The sequence below is a fragment of the Nelumbo lutea genome, chromosome 7 (genome assembly GCF_056320005.1).
Source record: "Nelumbo lutea isolate HS-2025 chromosome 7, American lotus-T2T, whole genome shotgun sequence".
Lineage (NCBI taxonomy): Eukaryota > Viridiplantae > Streptophyta > Magnoliopsida > Proteales > Nelumbonaceae > Nelumbo > Nelumbo lutea.
Window position 1 is genome coordinate 16,942,621 of NC_142690.1, and position 23,984 is coordinate 16,966,604.

General features: G+C 38.1%; 1 protein-coding gene across 2 annotated transcripts; it reads left to right on the forward strand.

Moving 5' to 3' along the window:
• The first annotated feature begins 4,965 nt into the window (after positions 1 to 4,965).
• LOC148845364 (Aldolase superfamily protein) lies at positions 4,966 to 23,141 on the forward strand. 2 transcript variants are annotated; one of them, XM_088953946.1, is made up of 9 exons: positions 4,966 to 5,247; positions 6,873 to 7,062; positions 15,661 to 15,856; positions 16,256 to 16,435; positions 19,257 to 19,337; positions 19,435 to 19,598; positions 20,205 to 20,341; positions 21,616 to 21,731; positions 22,650 to 23,141. In XM_088953946.1, the coding sequence occupies exons 2-9, from the start codon at positions 6,899 to 6,901 to the stop codon at positions 22,896 to 22,898; spliced, it is 1,287 nt and encodes a 428-aa protein (XP_088810072.1). In that variant the 5' UTR covers positions 4,966 to 5,247; positions 6,873 to 6,898; the 3' UTR covers positions 22,899 to 23,141. The 2 variants fall into 2 exon arrangements, with proteins under 2 accessions (XP_088810072.1, XP_088810073.1); XM_088953947.1 differs by having other exon boundaries at positions 5,072 to 5,388.
• Positions 23,142 to 23,984: the final 843 nt, after the last annotated feature.

Genomic DNA, 23,984 nt, shown 5'->3' on the forward strand with positions numbered 1-23,984 from the left:
ATACGGCTATTACTTGGGCCAGATTATGCTCGGATTAGGGTTAAAATTCATGAGACTGATTTTACTTCAGGGGTTGACCCTTCAAGCAATCCGAGACGGATTTTATAGTACATGTCATATATAAACTATAAAACATAAGTCATAGTTTATTTTTCTGAACCTAAAGGGTCTATCATAAGTTATGATCATAATAAACTATAGTCATTTCAAACACTTATTTTTTTTGAATTTTATACTAAAATAATTAATAAAAACATCAACAAACAAATACTAATAAAACATAAGAATATTAATATATGTAGTGAAAGTTGAGTTAAGATCTTGAAAATTTCTACAAGATTTTAAAAGATGAAAAAAAGGTTGGGTTAGGTTGGATCCAACCCGGAACTGACTTTGAATTGGGTTGGATTGGATTAGGGTTAGAACTTAGGGTTGGACTAATACCTAACCTGGCCTGACCTACAGCCCCAGTGGGTCATATATGGAGGTGGAGCCCCACTGCTCCCATGAGTTGTTAAACTAAACCTTCAGCAACATTGCAAACCTGCAAATACCCCCTCCCCCAACATACAAATTTACAAACTTGCCACTATTACGAAAGCCATTCTCATTCAAGCCCACTTTTATTGGATGTGTTTTCTTGGGTAATGTGCCCAAATAGATCCATAACATCATATTCTTTAGCAAGGTTCAAAGTATCGACACATATCGGCCTGTACCGACTGATATATATCATTTTGAGACCCCTTCGATATGCCTCTATAGTGGGTGTATCGAGGGTCTGACCGATTCAGGGGTGGAAGAACCCGAAACAAGCCCACTGAACCAGTTTTTAAAAAAAAAAAAAAAAGTAAAAAAATACAGGTGAAAACTTAATTGATGGACCACTAAAGTTGATCAAACACTAATCCAATAGAGTTGGGTCAATGCAAGTTTACCACTTGCCCTTTGTCCCTCTTCTCCCAAGTTCCAATTTGTATCCTAGAAGTCTGGTATTTGGATGAATGTAACGGGCATTCCTTGGTGGGTAGATTACATGGTTCATATTTTTAGCTGTTAATAAGATAAACATGATTTCGTCTCTTCTTCACTTAGGCCTTATTCTTTTGTTCTAAATCGAATATTTGAATTTTGAACCTAAAATGAATTTTTCAAAGCTATATTTTTTTTTTAACTCCAAAGAGTCACTTTTCAGAATGAATTTTGAGCCCAAAAAAACTAATTATTTTTTTAGCAATTTTTTACATCAAAACTTCAAAAAGAACTTCTTAAAATCAGAAAAATCATTAGAATTAAATACTTTGAAAGCTTGTCAACACAACCTAAATTTTCTATCCATTAATAATACAAATTGTTTCCACTCATGCACAAGGTTCAAGTATTGGAAATGTCAAGTGTATCAGAAAGGTAATTTTAAGATATGTATTGGGATACGCCTTGGTCCTTGTTCATGCATATTAAGAGCAAAATCCTCCGACAGAGGGGCTTCTACTTCAAACATGTAGATAACCTTCTACTCAGAAAAGAGAATAATAAATAAAAATTGTAAATAAGGTGGCACGAGTTTCACATTAAAATTGTTTTGTTTCCTAATTTAATTCCCTGCTGGCTCAAGTAAATGAAATATTACATTAATCTTTTTCAAGACAATACATTAGTATGGTTCCCATTCTAAAAAAAGAGTTAGATTGTTAATTACAAATAAAACCTAATTTTGCTTCTTAAATCAAATTAACAATTCAACCTAAATACTTTTAGGCTCCATTCATTTTTTCAAGAAACCATTTATCTGGGTAAGTGCATACACTTATCCATGTTCTTTTGGTCAAAAGTTTTTCTTAAATAAAATAATGACATTTTTTTCCCATAAAATGACATTATTATAAGGGGCAATTTTACCCCATAACATTTTGTCAACTTTCCCTATGGGAATGTTATTTATCCACCTAAGACTAAGAGATGAATATATTAGCCTCAGTTTGGAAAAAGTACAAATACAAATATGTATAGTACAAATGTATACAAAATAATACAAATTATAAGGTTTTGCATTCTACATATTTGCATTTATACTCTTCCCAAATTGAACATAATGCCTTGACTAATACCCCCCCTATTTATGGATAACTTGGATGGTGGATCTTAGCTTCCCCATAATAGTAAAAATCGGTCCCAACCCAATTATAATTAGAATACAAAATTCAGAACCCCAACCAATATAATTGGTTCAATTTGGTACTATCGAATATATTCAACCCATTAACAAATCTATGTTTATAGGTACTGATGAAGGGAAATTTGGCCCGACGTCGTAACAAGGAGACACATGGATATGTCTTGGCATAAGTGACAAATCAGTATGATTAGATCGACACGTGGACGTGACTCAACACAAGTGACAGCTCAGCATGGTCAGTTCGCTATATAGCAACCTCGGGTATCCTGATGCCCCGAACTGTAGCTATCCCGAACTAAGATGACCTCGGTATTAGATCGCGACCAGAGTGACAATATCAAGTTCACTATAGGTCAAGCCCGGACAGATGGACCACCTTGAAGACAAGCCTACCTCGGTGCAAGATCACCTCAGTACTAAGGCACTTCGGCATTCGGAACAGGTTGGATCTAAAGAGCACGAGCTCAGGAAGCTCGCCACTTGTCAGCTCACCACCAGGCAGCCTGGCACCTTACGGGCAACTCGCCTCCTAGTCAGACCGACCATCGCATTGCAACCATGGAGATCTCGTCACCATACTCCGCGTCTAACGAAATTGTACTTTGTAAGGGCTACATTAGCTCACCCACTCCCCAATTTAGGCGGAGGTGGGCAACCTTACCTGTTGGTGGCATTTTACGCACCTAACACGGAAACGAATCCCATGATATACTGGTTGGGGGGGTCCATTCTAGACTCCTCATGTTAGTAGGAATCTCTCAAAAATTGACACGTGCCTAGATTTTTTAGAAAATGAGAAGACCACTTGTCTGAATGGTGATAGTGGGCTATGGGCTTTAACAACAATTTCTTAGAAAATGCCATGTATTTAAATTTGAAAAAATTACGTGTCTGAATGATGGAGGTTGTAGCATGAAAGCCTTCTTTTAATATATATAAGTTGATCAAATTCTTCTATTGGACAAGGCAACAAGCTATTAAAAGCTTTTTTTTTCTTTTTAAAATAAACAAATTATTCCAAGTTGAATCTTTGAAATATTGCTTATGATTTTAACACTTGTAATTTAACAATGGATATAGCATTGGTTAAATAAGATTCATGTATATTACTTGTAATAGGCATAAGACTTAGATGATGATGATGATTTATAATTTTGAGCTGTTGTTGGTTTTGTTTCTGCAAAAATATTTCAGCTATTACTTTCATCCTTTTACAACAAAAACATATTTTTCCATTCTTTTTTACTCTTTTCTTTTTAATGTAAATGTAAATGAGGCAGTTTACGCTACAAAATTTTGTTCTGAAAAATTTTCTGTTCATATATGATATACTAGTGTACGACCCCCCATCTTAGGCTCTCCTTTTGAATTTTGACACATGACAATTGCGTGGAAGTTCCTATCCAGTAGTTGCCTTCTAGGTGGCAAGTCAAATGCTTGCATAAAAGATTCAAGAGATATTAGAGCTATGTACAATAAAAGAGGGACCAGATCTGCTCCTCACATACACATCAATCCTTGCATTGGAACGGGGATCTGCTCCTCATATGGGGGCACCTCACATGCACATCCACCAGGGAACATCTCCCATGAATAATAATTCATAAATATGGGAGATCTTCCCAATGCATGGTACGATGTGCGTGTGAGGTGTGAGTGAGGCACCATGTGTGAGGAGCAGATCCGGTCTCCCATGCATTGGGAACATCTCCCGTACTTATAAGTTATTATTCACATGAGATGTTCCCAATGCATGATGGATGTGCCTGTGTGGGGAACAGATCCCATCATAATAAAAGATGACACCTATGAACTGATGTGGAACATAATACTATTTATATGGTTAAGGTGAATCGGGGCCTGCTCCTCACAAAGTGCTCCTTATACCAACCTCACAATGCCTCACAGTAGCACATCAGAAACGCTTCTTTCATATTTTGTGTTATTATTCAAATAGAGATATTCCTAATACATGGTAGGATGTGGTTGTGAGGTGGACACAGCGTGGAGCAAATCCCGACCCAAATTTCCCCCATCAAATGGATGGTCTGGATTAATCATTTCATCAATCAATGACATTAAAAGACTAAAATGAAAAAAATATCTAGTCCTTATTGATATTAAAAGAAGGAAATTTTCATTGTTTATTTATTTAGGGAAAATTCACAATTAGTACCATGTACCTTGGGCCTAGTGCCATTTCGGTCCCCGAACTTCAAAACATGACAATTCAATACCAAAACTTTCAAACTGTCAATCCAATACTTGTCATTAACCAATTTGTTAACCAACTGTTAGGTGACATTTGAAAAAACACAAATGCCCTTTGAGTGTCATCTAATTTTTTTTATCAACCATCCACATGTTGATAAAAAATGAATAGTCTCAAATCAATGCCTCTTCTATTCAAGAAAGTTTGGGTTATGCCTCATGAGAACTCTAGTGATCCCAACTTTATCGAACAAAAGAGGCAAGGATTTAGGATTATTCATCTTTTGTCAATGTTTAAATAATTAATAAAGAGAATTAGATGACACTTGAAAGGCATTTGTGTCTTTTCAAATAACACTTAACCACTAATTAATTAATGATATATACTAAATTGTCACGTTTTCAAAATTAGGAAACCAAAATGACATTAAACCCAAAGACCAAAGTACCCTAATCTAGAGTTTTCCCATTTATTTATTCATTTTGTTCTAAAAGAATACCCATTAGGTATCAGCAAGATAACAAGGACCGTCCAGAAAAAACGCAAATAAATCGCCGAGGAATAGAACAGAATCGTCGAGGAGGAAGAGACCAAACTCAACCGAAAACTACCTACCAACCTTTCCCTCCTCTCTCTCTCTGTGATGGGGATTTAATGACAGACGGAGAGAAGAGAAAACTTTCGTCCACCAAACCAAACTTGCAAACAACTCCATCACGTTCCGTTACCTTCTCTTCTCTCCTCTGGCTTCCTCATCTAACCCTCTAAAGTAATAAAAGCGCTGCAGGAAAGGGGAATCTAGGGTTTCCTCTCTTTTTTTTTCCGCTTCAGAAATTCTTGATTTCTCTCAGTACTGCAGGTCTGTTCGGTCTTCCTTGATTTTTTGTTCACTCGATTCCTCAGGCTTCTGAGGTTCAAACCAGTTTGTACCGTAGTTTCTTAAGTTTGCTTGGATTAAATGCTTGTGCCTGGATTTTTTGGGCTTCGATTGTCTTGGAAGGTTGTCGAATTCTGAGTTGTGCTCTGAGTTTTGATTGAGCCTATCTGATTGGGGGATGCTCGTTTGTGTCTGAATGGTTATAGGATACATTCAATTTTAGCTTGATTAAGATTAATTTGTTTTTTATTTATAGATTTTTCTTGATTTTGCTTAAATTAATTTTCAGTTTCATCAAGTTAGAACTTTGAGCTGCAATTTGGATGTTGCAGTTTAATCGTAATTTTGTGAGCTTAATTCACTGTGAATCTAGGTTCGGAAGTTAATCATATTACAGGTTATTTTCTAATGAATTGTGCCAACGCTTCCTAGATACTATACAAAATTAATTTAATTATACTCTTGCTTCTGCTCAAGCTCTATCTTTGGTGGATACTTCAAATGCTTTTGGTTAAGGATACTACTTTCGTCAGTGTGTCGATATTTGCTGCATTTGTTGGTAATGGTCATAAAGAGAATTACTTGGAGTGGTAGAGTATCTTTGCTTGATTCTTGAAGATATTTGGGTTGGGGTAATTGAGGAATCATTCCTTGGATGGATTACCGTATTATACCAACTTAAATAATAATAATTGTTATTATTTTTTATGTTTGATGAATTTGATGAATTTGATGAATTTCTCATCTTCAATTCCCTTCCTCCCTTTGATAAGGCATATTTTTTTTTTCCTTTTTAGGATGAAGAGATAATCAAAATGATCTTTCATATATTATTCCATGGTTTCAGTTTCAATGCCTTAACTTTATTTAGTACTTGAAGAAGTCTGGTCAGGTTCCAGATTTAAGAAATAAAGACAAGTTGAGGATGGAATTGATAATTGCTTATTGCCTTTTGTTTTGTAAATTATGGAATAATGAGCAATATAGAGTTTCTTATTAATTTTTACACTTCTATTTGTTAGATTTTATTAGCCTATCATCTTTTATTCCCTCTCTAGGTAATGTGAGGCAATGCTAAATGAATGATCAGAATTCATGAGGCCTGAGGGTTTGGAATTCCTGCATAGAATACATTGTCCCTGTCTACCTGTTTTCTGTTGGACATAGGTTTTGCAGCCAACAAGTATTTACATACGTAGGTTTGCACATTTTAGAATGTCTTGTCTGATCATGTCTTGTTGTGTATCACTATGTTGAATTTCATTTTACAAAATCTTCACTTAAGAATCTTCATAAGCTTTTTGTAAGACCTATACTAAAGGAATTAATATTGCCAGTTGTTACGTGCCATTGCAAAATAATATTACTGCTCTATGACTTTATGTACTGGATCTTAGTTATAAAATTTTCTTCTAAAATGTGCTGAACTAAGAAAATGCTCCTTGATGTGGATGTTCTTTGATGCACTATTTCAATATATTGTTCTATTTCCTTGCAAAAGCCTGATGAGGACTTGATTTTTCTAGCTTCATTAATGTTTACATGGGTTTAAACTTTATCCATCAGAAGCACTTATCCCATGCATTTTTTTTTTTTTTTCTCTCCAGTTCCTGTTTTTGTGTTTCATTCCACAATGTCAAGTTTGGAGGAGCCACTTGGTCTTGATAACTTTCCTAGCATTGATATTGATAGGCTTCAAAGGTTCTCATCTAGTGCTTGTAGGCCCATGCCAGATGACATGGGAATGGGAAGTTTCTGGATCGAGGGTAGGAGTTGTAGCTCATCAAACAGTTGCGAGTAAGTCTATTTTCCATGATTCTATCAAGCTGAAGCTTATGCAAATTTCCATCTATTACCATGTAAAGTGGATACCCTGCTTCACCAATGCATGTAGAAAATCTTATTTACCTAAGCAAAAACCTCACTTTCACATAACCTCTTCCATACTTTTAAGCCTCTCTGAAAGTAGGGTTTCCATTTTATTACCATATGTGATGCATATGCCTCCTGGATAGTTTCTTTAAATAATAATATTCTTGTTAGAACTACTGCTACTACTATGAGAATGGTAACTATAAGCAGTTTATTCAGAATGAGTTTGGACTCTTCCTTCTTTACTCAATTGTGAGCTGTGTTTTCTTCTTTTCTTTTCTTTTCTCTTCTTGGTTTTTTTTTTTTTAGGAGAAAAGGTGCAGCATGGTTATACTACTAAAGAAATTGGGAGAAATGCCCCTTAATGTGTGTGACTGTACAGTATATGAGAATTCAAAAATCTACATAAGTATTTTAGATACAAAATAGTGAGTCAGTAGAGAAATTTGAAACATTAACCCAAGAAAAATTTTGCTTTCTTCACTTAACATAGTTGAATTTTCTGCTTCTATAAGGGCAAGAAATGTTATTAAATATGCTATCTTTGGTCTTTACACTGTGGTTATTTTAGCATTCCTTTTGGTATAAGCATAACTGCCTAAAAGGCAAACATTAACTACTTATGAGTTATGACTAGCTTTTCATTATTGTCATAATGGAAAATTTTTATGAGATGATGAAAGGAGGATGTTAGAGTTAGCCGAATAAGGGTAGATTAGTCATCTCACCTTGGTTAAGTTATGAGCTTATGTGGCAGTCTTATTAGAGGTTCTCTGTCCCATACTTAAGTAGGGGCAGTTTAGTCCTTGTACATTTAATTAGAAGCCTAATCACTATTAAGAGGTCGACTGATAGGGTTTAGCTATCAAGTTCGACGGTTCTTTCATCTTCTTCTTCTCTTCTCTTTCTTCTTCTCCTTACTGGTTCGGACTACTGTAGCTACAGTAGCTACAGTGAAAACATGGTATCAGAGCGTGACAACTTCAGTTCGTGACCTGTTTCAGTTCGTGACAACTTCAGTTCGTGCTTCAGTTCTCTCCTTTTTTTCTCTGGGCTGTCAATGGAGAAAAGTGATTCGTCCCAGGCCTGAAACATCACAGTTTTTTTTTTTTTTTTTCTGGTGCTCAGAACCTTCTTTCCTAAGAAAACAACTTCAGCAGTGAATGGTTGGATGAAGCTCTCAAACGAAGGTTGGTTATCTCTCCTCTGTGTGCTGTTGGTATTTCTGGGTTGAAAATCTTCAAAAACTTGAGAGGACTGATCAGAACCTAGAAAACTAAGTTGGTTGTTGCCCTGGTTCTTGGAAAAAATTCCAAGAACAGGTTGTGTTTACAGTGACCAAATGGTGTAAGGGCTGCTACTGTAGGTGGTCGAATGGTGCAAGGTGTAATGCAATGGTACTAGTTGAGTTTTTTTTTTTTGTTGGTCTTGTGGTGCCCTCTTAAAAGCGTTAAAGCAGGTCTGTATTGTGTGTGACAGCTATGGCTGTGTGGTGGTGCTTGTAATGCACGAACTCTTGACAGTAGTAGTGGTGTGACAGCTAGTTGAGTTTTTGCTAAGTAGTTGTGGTGGTGCTTGTAATGCACAAACTCTTGACAACAGTAGTGGTGTGACAGCTAGTTGAGTTTTTGTTGAGTAGTTGTAAATGAGCTTGCATGTGGTTAGTAAGTGCTGAGTTAATGTCGGTGTAGTCTGTGTTTTTTTTTTTTTTGTGAAATCAGTAGTGGTGTGGATAAGAACAAAGGCGTGTGTATCTATCATTGCGTTTAGGGACTGCTGTAGGTTCTGGAACATCAAACTCTTGACAGTAGCACTTAGTTGGTGATTGGGAATTCAGATTAGAGGCAGCATTGAAAGAGTATCATGGCAGCAATGGGAGATGGTTGTAGTGATCAGAAACCTAGTGTGGTGGTTTCCTCTGACTATCTAGGTGTACAGATGACCTCAATTAAACTGAATGGTGAGAACTATGTTCCATGGGCCAAGTCGGTGGATGTTTTTCTCAAGGCAAAGAGAAAAGTGAAGCATGTAAAAGAAGATAAACCACCGGCTGACTCTCCAGGGTTTGATGATTGGGAACAGGAGGATGCTCAAATCATGACATGGCTATGGAACAGTATGGAACCCAAAATAAGTGCCAACTTCATGTTCTTAGATACAGCTAAGGACATATGGGAACATGCCAAGAAGCTGTATTCTGGGCAAGATAATACTACAAGGGTATATCAGCTCTATCAGGAGTACTTTGGTCTGCAACAAGGAAATAAAACCCTAGAAGTGTACTATACCAGTATGAAGAACCTCAGAAATGAACTCAATGTCTATCATCCTCTCACTCTAGATGTTAAAGTTCAGCAACAACAGAGGGAACAACTAGATGTCACAAGGTTCTTAGTGGGTTGAAATCAGAGTATGAACCAGTTAGAGCCCAAATATTGAGGGGCTCTACCCTTCCTACACTTGAGGAAGTGTTTGCTCGGCTCCACAGGATTTCTTTGGGACAGATAGAGAATCTCACACAGTCTAATAGATCAGCTTTTGTAACAGCCAGAGGAGGTGGACGTGGTACGAAAGGGGGAGGACATGCTTCCCGAGGAGGTCGTGGTGGTTCCATATTTGGCCGTGGTGGTGGTCGTGACTCAGGGGGAGGCCGTGGCAAAGAAAAAGGCAGCTCTACAAGGAAATGTACCCACTGTGGTAGGGAAGGACATCCCGTAAATTTCTGTTATGATCTTCATGGCCGCCCTCCCTCTAAATGGGCCAATCATGCTATTGCTGGTGGGGTTGATGTCAGTGATAATCAACAAGCAGACCTAACTCCTTCCACATCTACATATGTTTCCGGAAGGGAGATGGTGAGTGTACCGCGTGATGAGTATGAGCGGTTCCTTCAGTCCACTTCACAGCACACTACTGCTACTCTTGCCCACTCAGGTATAGCTTGCCTGTCATCTAAAACCTCTCCTTGGATTATTGACTCTGGAGCCTCTGATCACATGACCGGGACTCCAGGTGTGTTCTCTTCTCTCTCAGAAACTTCCACATCTCAAACCGTTACCCTTGCCAATGGTTCCTCCTCTCCTATCTGTGGTGTTGGCAATGTTGACATGGCTTCTCTTTCTTTATCATCTGTTCTATATGTTCCTAAGTTTCCATTCAATCTTATGTCTGCTAGTAAATTAACCAAGACTCTTAACTGCTCTGTTACTTTTTTCCCTTCCTCTTGTGTTTTTCAGGATCTCAGGACGGGGAAGAAGATTGGTGGGGGGCATGAAGCTGGTGGATTGTATTACCTTGACGGTGGTGGATCGTCAGTTGCACTTCAGACTTCATTCACTCCTCTACAGTGGCATTGTCGACTGGGACATCCTTCTCTCAAGGCACTCAAGATACTAGTTCCGTCTTTGAGTCATTTGTCAGTGTTACAGTGTGAGTCGTGTCAGTTTGGGAAACATTGTCGTGTTTCCTTCAGTCCTAGAGTTGAAAGTCGTATGTTGAGTCCTTTTGCTTTGGTTCATTCAGATGTTTGGGGCTCGGTCAAAATAGAGTCTTATAATGGTTACAAGTATTTTGTCACTTTTATTGATGATTGTTCAAAAATGACATGGATTTATTTAATGAAAGAAATGAGTGAATTATTTTCCATTTTTCAAAAATTCCATGCTGAAATACGTACACAATTTGGTGTTCCAATCAAAGTTCTTCGTTCAGATAATGGTTGTGAATATTTTCTAACTTCCTTTCAACAGTATTTAGAACAGCATGGCATCATTCATCAAACTTCTTGTGCATCCACTCCTCAACAAAATGGGGTGGCTGAACGGAAGAACCGTCATCTCCTTCAAACAACTCGGTCTATTCTTCATCATATGAGTGTTCCTAAACGGTTTTGGAGTGATGCTGTACTTACTGCGTGTTTCCTCATTAATCGGATGCCCTCCTTTATTCTTCATGGTCGGTCTCCCTTCTCTATCTTGTTTCCCACCTTGTCTCCCTTTCCATTAACACCTCGTATCTTTGACTGTGTGCTTTGTTCACAATCTGAGTCCTGGAATAGACAAATTGGATGCACGCTTCATTAAGTGTGTCTTTCTTGGCTACTCTCGGACTCAAAAAGGGTACAAGTGTTACAATCCCATTACTCGAAAGTGCTATGTTTGTCCTAATGTCACCTTTTTTGAGTCTGTTCCCTTCTTCTCAGGAACTGAAGCATCTTCGTCTCCACCTTTACTTCATCTTCCTCTTCCGATCAGTGATCCCGTTCCGGGTGTTCCTGTTGGAGTTGACTCGTCATCTCATCCAGTACAGATCCCTACTGAACGACCACCAATTCGGCAAGTGTATACACGTCGAACGACACCGGCCCCTCCAGCTTCTACCTTGTCCGCGGATCCTGTCGTTGCTCCTATTGCTAAACCTTCAGGACTTGACCTACCCATTGCCTTACGGAAAGGTAAACGTAGTTCTACTCTCCATCCCATTTCCAATTTTGTTTCAGTATCTCGCCTTTCTGCCTCACATCGCCAGTTTGTTTCACTATTGTCATCTATTTCCATACCTAACAATGTCCAAGAGGCTCTTAGTTCACCTGGGTGGAGGCAGGCAATGGAGGAGGAACTCTTTGCTCTTCAACATACTCACACGTGGGAGCTCACTACTCTTCCCCCTGGTAAGCATGTTGTGGGTTGTAAATGGGTGTATATTGTTAAATACTTGCCAGATGGTAGTGTGGAGCGTCTGAAAGCCAGACTTGTTGCTAAAGGATATTCACAGTTGTATGGAGTGGACTATATGGAGACCTTCTCTCTAGTGGCTAAGATTAGCTCTGTCCGTGTGTTAATTTCCCTGGCAGTTATGTATGATTGGCCCTTATTTCAACTTGACATAAAAAATGCCTTCCTTCATGGTGACCTTATAGAGGAGGTATATATGGAGCAACCACCTGGGTTTGTTGCTCAGGGGGAGGCTGGTAAGGTGTGCAGACTGAAAAAGGCAATTTATGGGTTGAAACAATCGCCTCGTGCTTGGTTCGGGAAGTTTAGTGAAGTGGTGAAGAATTTTGGAATGAAACAATGCCAGGTTGATCACTCAGTGTTCAGCTATGACTCAGAAGCTGGAAAGATTTTATTAGTGGTCTATGTGGATGATATTGTCATAACTGGCAGTGACAAATTGGGGATCGACAAACTCAAGGTCTTTCTGCAAAATCATTTTCAAACAAAAGACCTTGGGACATTGAAGTATTTCTTGGGTATAGAAGTTGCTAGATCAAGACAAGGTGTAAACCTATGCCAAAGAAAATATGTTCTCGATCTATTGGACGAAACAGGATTGTTAGGTGCAAAACCGGCTGAGACTCCTATGGAACCAAATGCTAAGTTAAGCGGTGATACAGGGGGGATATTTGATGATCCTGGAAGGTATAGACGACTAGTGGGGAAGCTGAACTATTTGACTATCACGAGACCAGACATCTCCTTTGCAGTCAGTGTGGTGAGCCAATTTATGCAGAACCCTCGTATATCTCACTGGGATGTAGTTCTTAGAATTGTAAGATATTTGAAGGGAGCTCCAGGTCGTGGGCTATTGTATAAACCAGGATGAAAACTTGAAGTAGTTGGGTACACAGATGCAGATTGGGCGGGCTCTGTGTCTGATAGAAGATCTACTACAGGTTACTGCACATTTCTTGGAGGAAGTCTTGTGACGTGGAAGAGTAAAAAGCAGATGGTTGTGGCTAGAAGCAGTGCTGAAGCCGAGTACAAAGCCATGGCACACACTACATGTGAATTAGTGTGGTTGAGGAATCTCCTACAAGAAATCGGGTTCCACATGGATAAACCTATGAAGTTGTACAGTGACAATCAAGCTGCGCTCCATATCTTATCCAACCCTGTTTTTCATGAGAGAACAAAGCACATAGAGATTGATTGCCACTTTGTGAGGGAGAAGGTTCTTACTAGAGAGATAAGCACAGAACATGTAAGCTCAGGTGATCAGTGGGCAGATTTGTTTACAAAAGCCTTAAGCTCAGGGAGAGTGAACTATATATGTAATAAGCTGGGATTATATGATATATATTCTCCAGCTTGAGGGGGAGTGTTAGAGTTAGCCGAATAAGGGTAGATTAGTCATCTCACCTTGGTTAAGTTATGAACTTATGTGGCAGTCTTATTAGAGGTTCTCTGTCCCATACTTAAGTAGGGGCAGTTTAGTCCTTGTACATTTAATTAGAAGCCTAATCACTATTAAGAGGTCAACTGATAGGGTTTAGCTATCAAGTTCGACGGTTCTTTCATCTTCTTCTTCTCTTCTCTTTCTTCTTCTCCTTACTGGTTCGGACTACTGTAGCTACAGTAGCTACAGTAGCTACAGTGAAAACAGAGGATATAAGAGATAAATGAAACATCAGTTCCCAAGGAAAACCCTGCCTTGTATGTAAGGCCACCAAAATACAAGAAGCAGAAATTTAGGAAAACCACACCACACCTACTGTGGCGTGGCTGAACAAAGTAATGATCTAATTGGTCATCACAAGCTCTGATGAGGCTTTCCAAACATGAGTTGACTGATCTGAATCCATGAATGAGTTCTGGTGGCCAAAGATATACCTCCTTAATGTGATGATGTAATGGCAATGGTCAGTCTCCCCACCCTCTTTCATTGAGGTGTAAATCTGGCCATGCCGCCCATGGCCCGACATGATTGTATGGGTCGTGCCGGGCTTGGGGTTTCAGGCCTGCGTGCCGGCACAGTTATATTTATAAATATTATAATAATATATTTATATATCATATATTATATATTTATATAATATATTATATAAATAATAATTATATAGTATATAATATATTAATAAAATAAACAATTGTTTTCAATTTTATTATACTATTTTATTTAATTATTGTATATATCAAAATTCATATAGAATAAAAATTTTAGGATTTATTTTTTCATTTTTTTAAATAAATAGCTCTGGCCCGGCCTGGCCTAAGGCTTGGTCCACGGACCAGCCTGGCCCGTGGCACGACACAGGTCCGCACGGGCTCGGGCCATGGGCTGTGCCAGGCTGACCCCCCAAAATATCCTAGGGGAGGAAGACATGGCCCGGAACGCCTGCAGGCCAGCCCGGCCGGGTCCACACGCGGGCGGTGCCATGCTGGCCCAGCACAGCCCGTTTTATACCTCTACTCTTTCATACACTAGATTATCAGTTTATCACTTAAGAGTCTCTTAAGAAGACTAAGAAATGCATTAGTCTCATCCCTTGAAGTAATGATATCTGCTATATGGAAATTCCAGATCAATTGGACTAGAGTAAAGAGGAATCACCTTTTTCAGGATCCATAGAAGAACCTCCATGTCCAAAGCAGCTTGGATTTCAGACAGAGCAGCCATCTAAATTTTCTTCACTGCCGTGAGATGAAAGAGACCAAATCCGAGCTACAACCTGCTCATTGAGGTTCTGGCGATGTAATTTTCTCCTCTGATAGTACCAATGTAATTTTTCTTTTTGGTCATTCTTGTAAAGCAGAGGAGGTTAGTGAGGTGTTATGGCTTAGTGAGGTGGTGTTGCATGGGATTGCTAACTTCAGGATAGGTGATGAACTATTGGTACTGATCAATGATAGAGGCATTGATCCTAGAGAGATAGATGATGACGCTGAAGATCACCTGGAACAAGGATTCAAGGAAGCTGTGTAAAATTAAGTTGATGTCAGTGACATTCCTTTTGGATGGGGATGCAAGGGGATGAATTTGATGAAGGTGGTTAATACCTAAGTACAAGTAGAAAAGAAAAATTAGGAATATTCTTTTGTGGGGATCCATTTGTAGAAGTGCTTTTGGAGTTGCAAGAGAAAATTAAATACAAGAGATTCAGAAGAAGCATAAAATGAAGTCATAAAACAAAAAACAAGGGATGGTTTTTTTTCTAACATGTAAGAGAGAGGAATTGGATTAACCAGGATAGGGAATGGGCTTGTTAGTATTGAAATAAACGTGTTTAGGACTTTAAGGTGGGCAGTGGTGGGATTATGGGTGGAGAGGATGAAGCAGTAAGAAGTGAGATGGGCAGAGGGCACAAGAGATTATCAAAGGAGAGAGTAGAATAATTTGTAAATTTTGAGATAAAGGAGAGGGGGTGGTGATGCTGGTAAACTTTTAAGATGAAAATGTTGCTTGGAATTCCCATGCTTGTTATTTTGCCTGTTAGAAAAACTAGTGCAAAGGAGATAAGAGCAAGGTAGTTGAAAATCTTTGATTGAAGAAGTCTGATCATATTAAATTATATATATTGATACTGCTAAAAGGTCTTGTTGGTTAAACCTTGGTTTCCTCTTGTTGTGTTATTTGGGTTGTGTTGAAAAATTTTCAATTTTGTTCTGGAAATTTCTGAAGTTTCATAGAGTTATTTTAGACTTCGTCAAGTTGTTATGTTTCTATCCATCAGCGGTGAATGGTTTACATTTTTGTTTTTGGATATCATGATCAATTTAACTTTCATATGCTTTTCTTTTACAGTGAAGAATACACTAGAGACACATTTCCATGGAGAAGACAGACAAGGGATGGGTCACAGGGAAGCTCCTTAAATCGAAAGATGTCAAGCTTTGGTAGGAACCATAGGGTATTTGGAAGTGTTTGTGATTCCTATATGCCCAATCAACAATATAACACCCATGGCAGTGAAAATGGCATAAGGGATCTAACAAACAAGGTACCTTAAAAATCCCTAATACACCTTTGTTATTGAAGTTTGTTTGTTATGTTTTGTTTTAATTATATTATTAATGTTGGATGGACTCCCTAATTTTTTTCTCCAATTGTAGTGTCTTTGGCTTATTTTAATAAACAAAGTGATTTGACATTAATTACGAGCTGAATTGAAAATTTTCTTCATCATGATCTATATCTTCTGTTCAAGTTTAGTTTTTAAATGCCATATCCTGAATTTGTTTTTATGGGCATAATTTTCATTTTCTCAATTTCGTCATGAAATATATATATATATATATATATATATATATATATATATATATATATATATATATATATATATATATATATATATATATATATAGTGTTGCCTAATCTCAATATTTGTTCTGTGCTACAGTTTTTAAGAGGGATACCAAAGTTCGTAAAGATTGTAGAAGTTGGTCCAAGGGATGGGTTGCAAAATGAGAAGAATATGGTGCCTACAGCTGTGAAAATTGAATTGATACAAAGACTAGCATCTTCTGGATTATCTGTTGTTGAGGCCACAAGTTTTGTTTCACCAAAATGGGTACCACAGGTAACATATTTTATTTATTTTTATTATCTACCTCTTGATCAGTTGACATGTCAATGTTCTCTTCAGGGTTGGTGATCTCCCAACCTACCATTTCTTTTCCCAGGCTTGGGGTTGGGTATTTCCAAGATAACCTGAACTTCTACCCATTACTTTGAAGGCCTGAACCAATCTGATGCAATGAATTTATGTACAAATTCAACCAATTTTCTTCCATTTTGGAGTGGCCTTGTGTGACCCACTTTTGATGTAGGACAGGATAAAAATCATCTTCTGAAGTGGGAGGGGGTTTGTAAGTCTAGAGAGGGGGTGGGTTGGGGATAGGGAGGTTGACTGAGAGCAATAAGACTGCTTTAGACAAGTGGCTGCAGAGGTTTCCTAAAGAAAGCGAGGCATTGTGGCATCTGGTTATTAAAAGCATTTATGGGGTGCATCCAAATGGTTGGGACACAGGACCAGCTAAGGGTGCTAATGCTAGAAGCCTGTGGAAAATGATCTTGACTTCCCAAATTTTTGCAACATATTAGATATGATGGCATTTCAGGACAAGAGGTGAAGTTTTGGGAGGGCTTGTGGTGGGGGGATTCTCCTCTGTGTCTTTCTTCTCCTAGAATCTAAGCTTGTCCACTTTCAAAAACAAAAGAATAGCTGAAATGGCAAGCAGGGAAAGGAATGGGCTGGCTTGGAATGGGTTTAAGAAGACCTGTGAGATACCTTGAAGTTTGTGAATTAATCCCTATGCTTGATTTATTCCAAGATGTCCAGCTTTCCCCTGCAGATTGTGATGAGAGGATTTGGGCTCCCAATTTTAAAGGTTCATACTCTTGTGCTTCCTTTATTAAAACCTGGCTTCCTTCACTTGAGTCTCAGTCCTTTTCTGCTAGAGAATAGTGGTTTCTGTCCAATTCCCCTGAAAGTCAAGGTTTTTTATTGGGAAGTTGTCAATCAAATCATTAACACCTACGAGAAGTTCCAAAGGAAGTGGAAAAACCGGTACCTTTCACCTCATGTGTGTGTGTGTGTGGGGGGGTCACCAACTACTTGTTTTTGCATTGTCCCTATGCATCTCGGTTATGGAAGCACTTTCTTTCTTTAGTCGGTAAGAGCTGGGTTGACTGTGGACCTGTTCAAGATAGATTTCATGTGTTTTTCTACTTGGAGGCAGAAGATCCTTTGGCAATGTATGAGGGAAGCAATTCTGTGGGGGTTGTGGTGTGAAAAGAATGCAAGACTATTTGTGGAGTAATAAAATCAGTTGAAAAGGCATTAGAGATGCCATTGATAAGGGTGGCACATGGGTACTAGTGACTGAGGAATTTAAGGGAGTTCCCATCAATGACTTGTTGATGGGATAGCAAACAGGTTCTGGGTTCCAGGTTAGCAAACAGCAAAGAGTGCCGGTCTGGTATCATCGTGAAGCAGGTTTGATTAAGTTCAACTTTGATAGGTGTTGCCTTGGGAACCCAGGCCCCTCCAGTGTGGGGGTAAGAGATCAGCATGGCAATATTATCCCTGGCTTTACAGGTCCAGTAGGACGGTAATTATTTGGGGCAGAATTATTCACATTGATTCAAGGATTAAAACTGATGCAGTAGCAAGGGTGGAAAGATGTTATAGTAGTGGGGGACTGTGAAACTGTGATTTCTTGGATGAAAGCACAAGATCCTCTACTGTGGGAGTTTAGGCAGTTGGTGAGGGTGGCAGTTGCAATTGGGACCTTGTTGAATGCCTCATTCAATAGTGTTCCCGGAAGTGCAAATATGTTGGCAGATTCATTAGCAAGAGCAGGGTTGGGGAAAGAGGTATTATATTGGGGTTGTCCAGGCCTGGGCTGTAATTTGTAAAGTTTATGTTTGTGGCTATTTTTTGTAGTTCCTTGTTTCCTCCTACTTTGTACTTTATAGGCCTGCTTTTCTCTGATGAGCAGAGAGGTGAGGGAGGGAGGGAGATTCTAGTTTTCTTGGTAAAGACTAGAATTCATGAAACCAAATTCCTATTTCATCAAATCAACTCCTCTTAACTTCAACCGCAATGACTTTATTTATAGACTTAAGAATTCAGAGGTCCCTTTATAGATTCTAATTTGGAATAGGAAACTGACCTAAAACAACTTAGAATTGCTTTGAAACTAAGACAAACATATAGATAACCCATAGTGGTTTTCTTTTTTTTCTTTTTTGCTTTTGATAAGTAACAGTCAGATTTAAAAATATAAGATTACAACCTATAGGGGACCTTAAATAAGGATTCTAACTCCTAAAACAATTCCAATATAACTTCACTATTCCTATTAAAATCAACTTAATGTAAAGAAAACAGAAATTTGTAAAAATAATAAATTACAAAAGTTACCATTACCAAACCCATTCTAGCAATCCCATGGCAGAAAACAGTAAAGGGAGAATATTTCAAGGAAGATTCCAAGGAGATAGGATTGGTATTTTAGTAACTTTGTTTGTCTTGCTTTGCAAGACAATCTAGTCTTCTACAAGAGACATTGAATCTTTAATCTCTTACCAATTTTACAATTTGAAGCATCCAGGCACTAATCCTTCTCTTGCATTTCAATTGTTTTTTTTTCTAAAATAATATTTCATTATCAATCAAAAACAGATTAGAAAGCAATAGATATGTCAAACATAGTAAATATAAGTATTGGTTAAATTTTAATTAATTAGATATTGAAGCTTATCTCTAGTTTTCTATTTTGTAAATTTTGTTGCTGTCTTATCTCTCTTTGATTGGTATATTAGACATTTACTTTTCTGACAATTGACTTTAAGAAACCATCCATGAGACCATGATTTCTATTATTATGTTTCAGTTAGCAGATGCAAAGGATGTAATGGAAGCAATTCGAAATGTTGAAGGAACAAGATTCCCAGTCTTAACTCCTAATCTTAAAGTAAGCAGTCTTGTCCAGATCAACTATTAACGAACTATGTGAATTGCAGAGGGTTTTTTTTTTTTTTTTTGCTAATTTTTTTATTGCCTACTTGTAGGGTTTTGAAGCTGCTATTGCAGCTGGAGCTAAGGAAGTTGCTGTTTTTGCATCAGCTTCTGAATCCTTTTCGAAGTCAAACATCAACTGTAGTATTGAAGATAGCCTTACTCGTTACCGTACTGTTACCCTTGCTGCCAAAAAACTCTCGATTCCTGTTCGAGGGTATGTTCTCTGGCTTGTCTAACTGTTACTGAAGATTTCCTTTTTCTGTCTTACTGCAGAAACTGTCTTACTGCAGAAACTGAAAATTTATGAGCTTTCTGCATTGCATTATCACATGCACCAACACTCCTATGCTATTATCATATTTTGTTTCCAACTTGGGGACGGGCTTAGCGGTTGGAGTATATAACTTAGAGGATCATGCTGTATGTTTGAAGTGTGGTGCCAGAAACATTCAGAAATATTCTGTCGGCATATTTGGGCTTACCAATGGGCACTGAAGCAACTCCAGCATATTCTTGAATTCTAGTTCTTGGGAGCTTTGATGGGTGGTTGTTGGGATGAGAATGACGGAATCCTTCTTTTGGAGGAAAGAGAATTTGTGCTAAGAGTGTTCGCAATTCTTCCTATTCATTGTTTATCCTTTCTAAAGTTTCCTTCTTTGGTGGCAAATAAGATGAAAAGGATCAAAAGCTATGTTCCATGAGAATGTTATTGGATTGGGATGTTTGTAGTTATTGTATTTTTATTGTACTTAATTAGCAGTAACAATGCATTTATTTTCATTGTGTTAATATAACATAGCTGAAATAATTGATATGGTAGGTATGTATCATGTGTTGTTGGGTGTCCAGTGGAAGGACCAGTTCCTCCATCAAAAGTGGCATATGTGGCAAAAGAGCTTTATAACATGGGCTGCTCTGAAATCTCCCTTGGTGACACAATCGGGGTTGGAACACCTGGTAATTTGCTGAACCACTTAAGTTTTTGAAAAGTGCATCAAGTGAGAAACTAAGTTTATAAATATTTCATCAAGAAATTCTTTGGACTTGGAATTTCCCTTATGGAGCAGTGCAGAAATTATCCATCTGGATATAACCTCATATCTGATAAATGTAATAACTTTGAATGTGACTAAAATTTTGGATTTATGTAATACAAAAGTTTAGGTTTGATAAGTTATATCTCTCATTCCTCATGGTAAATGTGGAACTTGGCTATCCATCAGAAGGCTGTAGGTTGAGGATCTCCATTGTCTATACAGATCTTTTACAATTATCCATGTGATCATAAATCCTAAATGCCAAAATGGGTGAGGTCTTGGTTTGGCTACAGACTATATCACCATGGTTGGATTATTACAATTTCAACCACTAAACTAGATGCAGCTTTCCCTATATATCTTTGGTTGCTGCCATATTAACTTTTAATTGTTTCCATATCTTTGGTTTCTATTTTCTGAAGTTAAAAGTTTTGGTTTTTGGCCAATTGAAGTTCTAGTCTAGTATTTGGATGGTCCTGATTGATTACCATGTAGCCCAATTATTACATCAGGAGCACTATACTGTTTCTGTTTTATATTTGAGATGAAATCTCTTTTTCCAATAGGTTAGGTTATCTAGGCATGCCTTTCAGAGATTAAAATTTATGAAAGGAAAAAAAATAAAACATCTATCAAAAAAAATCTACTACATAACACAAGGTCGGAGATGGATAGGAATTAGATTTTGGGAAGATGATTGGTTGAGATTTGTTCCCTTGCCCAAGGCCTTATTGGAGTCTTCACTCAAGCTGGAAAAGATATAGAATGATTTCTTTTCCATTCAAGGCAGTTCAGTGGTATGGAAACCCATCTTCCACAGGCCTCCTTTAAATAGGGAAATTACAAAACTTTCACTTCTTCAGAAGCTTGAGGGTAACCTTGTTTTCCCAGAGCAAAGGGGTGAATTTTTTTTGGAAAGAGGAGCCAAAACGAAAATTTTCTGTTAGGTCCTTCCATGTGGGATTAGCTGGAGGAATGACAGATTTTAATGATTTTTGTACCCAGACAACTTATTTTGTTTGTCCAGTGTATACAAAATTGGTACCTTGCTATTTGCTCTAAGTCAATATTGTTGTACTCAAAGATCTTATATGCTGTGATGAATATTCTCTTGTTGCTATTCACTTTTGGATGCATATCTAGTCTTTATGGTGCTCTAATACACTTATTTTTCTTTCCTCTCACTCAAAACAGGTTCTGTTGTTCCAATGCTCGAAGCCGTGATGGCCGTTGTTCCTATTGAGAGGCTTGCTGTTCATTTTCATGACACTTATGGCCAATCTCTGGCAAATATTTTGATATCTCTCCAAGTAAGCAGCCTTGTGCAACTCGATTTGTGTGTGAAAAGAAGAAACCCCAATGGCAATATACTTAAATGAATTAGAGTTTGTGTCGGGATAAGATGATGGGATGAAATATTCTTCTTCTACTGAGGTTATAGGGGTGCAGTACAACCTGCACAGGTTGGAGTCAATGAGACCAGATCTAGTCCCAAAACAGGGCCCCAACAACCTGTCCCAATGGCCATTGCAGTGTTGGTAACATCTTGCCATGAAGGACATGGGAGATGTTTCCAATGCACAGCTGCAAAGGCTGTTGGAACCCGATCCAAACTCTGGAGTCCACCAAAGCAGAACTACAGAATTGGTCAACCTATAACTTAACCAAGTCCCATGCCTAATTTTCATACTTAATTAGGACCTGGTTGAGTCAGGCTATGTTTTTCTACCTTTAGATTATGATGATTTCATATGCACTTCCCTTTGGTGGGATAAAAGCACATAAGCAGTCACGTTATGATTTCCTAAATGACGATAGCCCTAAATTAAATACACCAAATGATTTGTTAGTTATATTTTGGTTGAGCCCCCAGATGGAGGTGGGTCTTTTGATGGATCTGACCTTTGCAAGGCTTAGAAAACCTGATTATATGACCCATTTTTTTCCAAAACTAGAAACTACCTACCTTATTAATTATATGACCCCGAACATTCAGTGAATAGTTTTTTCGGAGTAGGTCAAGATTCATGGAAAGCATTATGTTTGTGCTATTTCAAATGGAGAAGATTCGGGTTGTTCTCCTGAATCCTCAAGGGTGGGGGATCCTAGCCTCCTTGCAAGTGTAAAACCCAAGTGGCCGAAGCAAGGTTGGGTTCTTCCACCTTGAATGTCATTGTTCTTTTCATTCATATCCTTTTTTTCTTTTCTGTTTTGTTGCTTTTTAACAGATGGGAATTAGCACAATAGATTCTTCCGTCTCTGGCCTCGGGGGGTGCCCATATGCCAAGGGTGCATCAGGGAATGTTGCCACCGAAGATGTTGTGTACATGCTCAATGGACTTGGTGTGAAGACCAATATTGATCTTGGAAAGCTCATGTCGGCTGGAGAGTTTATTTGCAAGCATTTAGCCCGCCCATCAGGTGCAAAGGCAGCAATTGCTTTAAGCAGAGTTACAGCAGATGCTTCAAAGATCTAATATATTGAGTGAGGGTACCAAATATCCAACTATACTATCCAAAAAAAAAAAGGTTTTATAATGATCTTTACATGAATTTTTTTTGTCATCTAAGCTGTCCTTGATACGCACTTTTATATAAAAAAATAAAACTTTATTTAGAGTTATTGATCCAGCTAAGTTCATGCTGTGGCATATGTAAATCTATGTATTTTGGGATCTATTTATATACTGAACAAAACAAAAGTTTGAGAATTGCAGCAACACCAGTCCATGGTCATTTATTCAAATTCTCAAATTGATTTTGTTTTCTTATTTAGTGTTTTGAGGATGATATCTCCTTGTGGTTGGGGTTGCAAGCAGATTAGATCAAATGTGGATAGGGGCATATCTGAATCCATAAGCTAAGGATCGGAGAGACTAAAATTAATATAAAACAAAAAATATATTCTATAATGCTAATCTTAAGTCTTAAGTCTTAAGAAATAAGAATGTTTTAGCAAAATAAGGTGAGGAACTCGGACCAACCCGAATCCAACCTGCTTGGTATTGGGGTTCAACAACTCAGGTTTGTTACTTGCACCACCCATGCTTAGGCTAGAACTAGGAAGCATCTTGTATCTAAAATGGAGCCCAGAACTCAATACCTAATCCAGCCCATACCAAATTAGGATACGCCATGAAGCCCACAAATTCTGTCTATACCCATTTAACCCTCCAAACATCATCTAAAAGGAACGATCAAGTGCTTCCCTCTACGATCCAAGGCTTCTTTATGTTGATTGGGGATTCTATGAACTACACGATCCAGCTCGCCAGAAGATGCTTACCTAGCTAACCCATCCCATACAAGTTGATCTAGTGGGTGAATCAACCAGATTTCCAACTCGCTGTGTGAGTGTTTGGTGTGAAACTCGAGCTGGGTTGGGTTGAGGTCAATCAAAGCCCGACACAAGGCAAAGAATAGCTCAATCCTACCTAACTCAATGAGTCGAACCTGACCTTTTGGATATGTAATCCTAACCCAATCCAAGTAATCCGATTTTTCTAATTGGGTTAGATTGGGTAAGGTTGGCGTGGTAAATGTATGACAAAAATCTCAATATT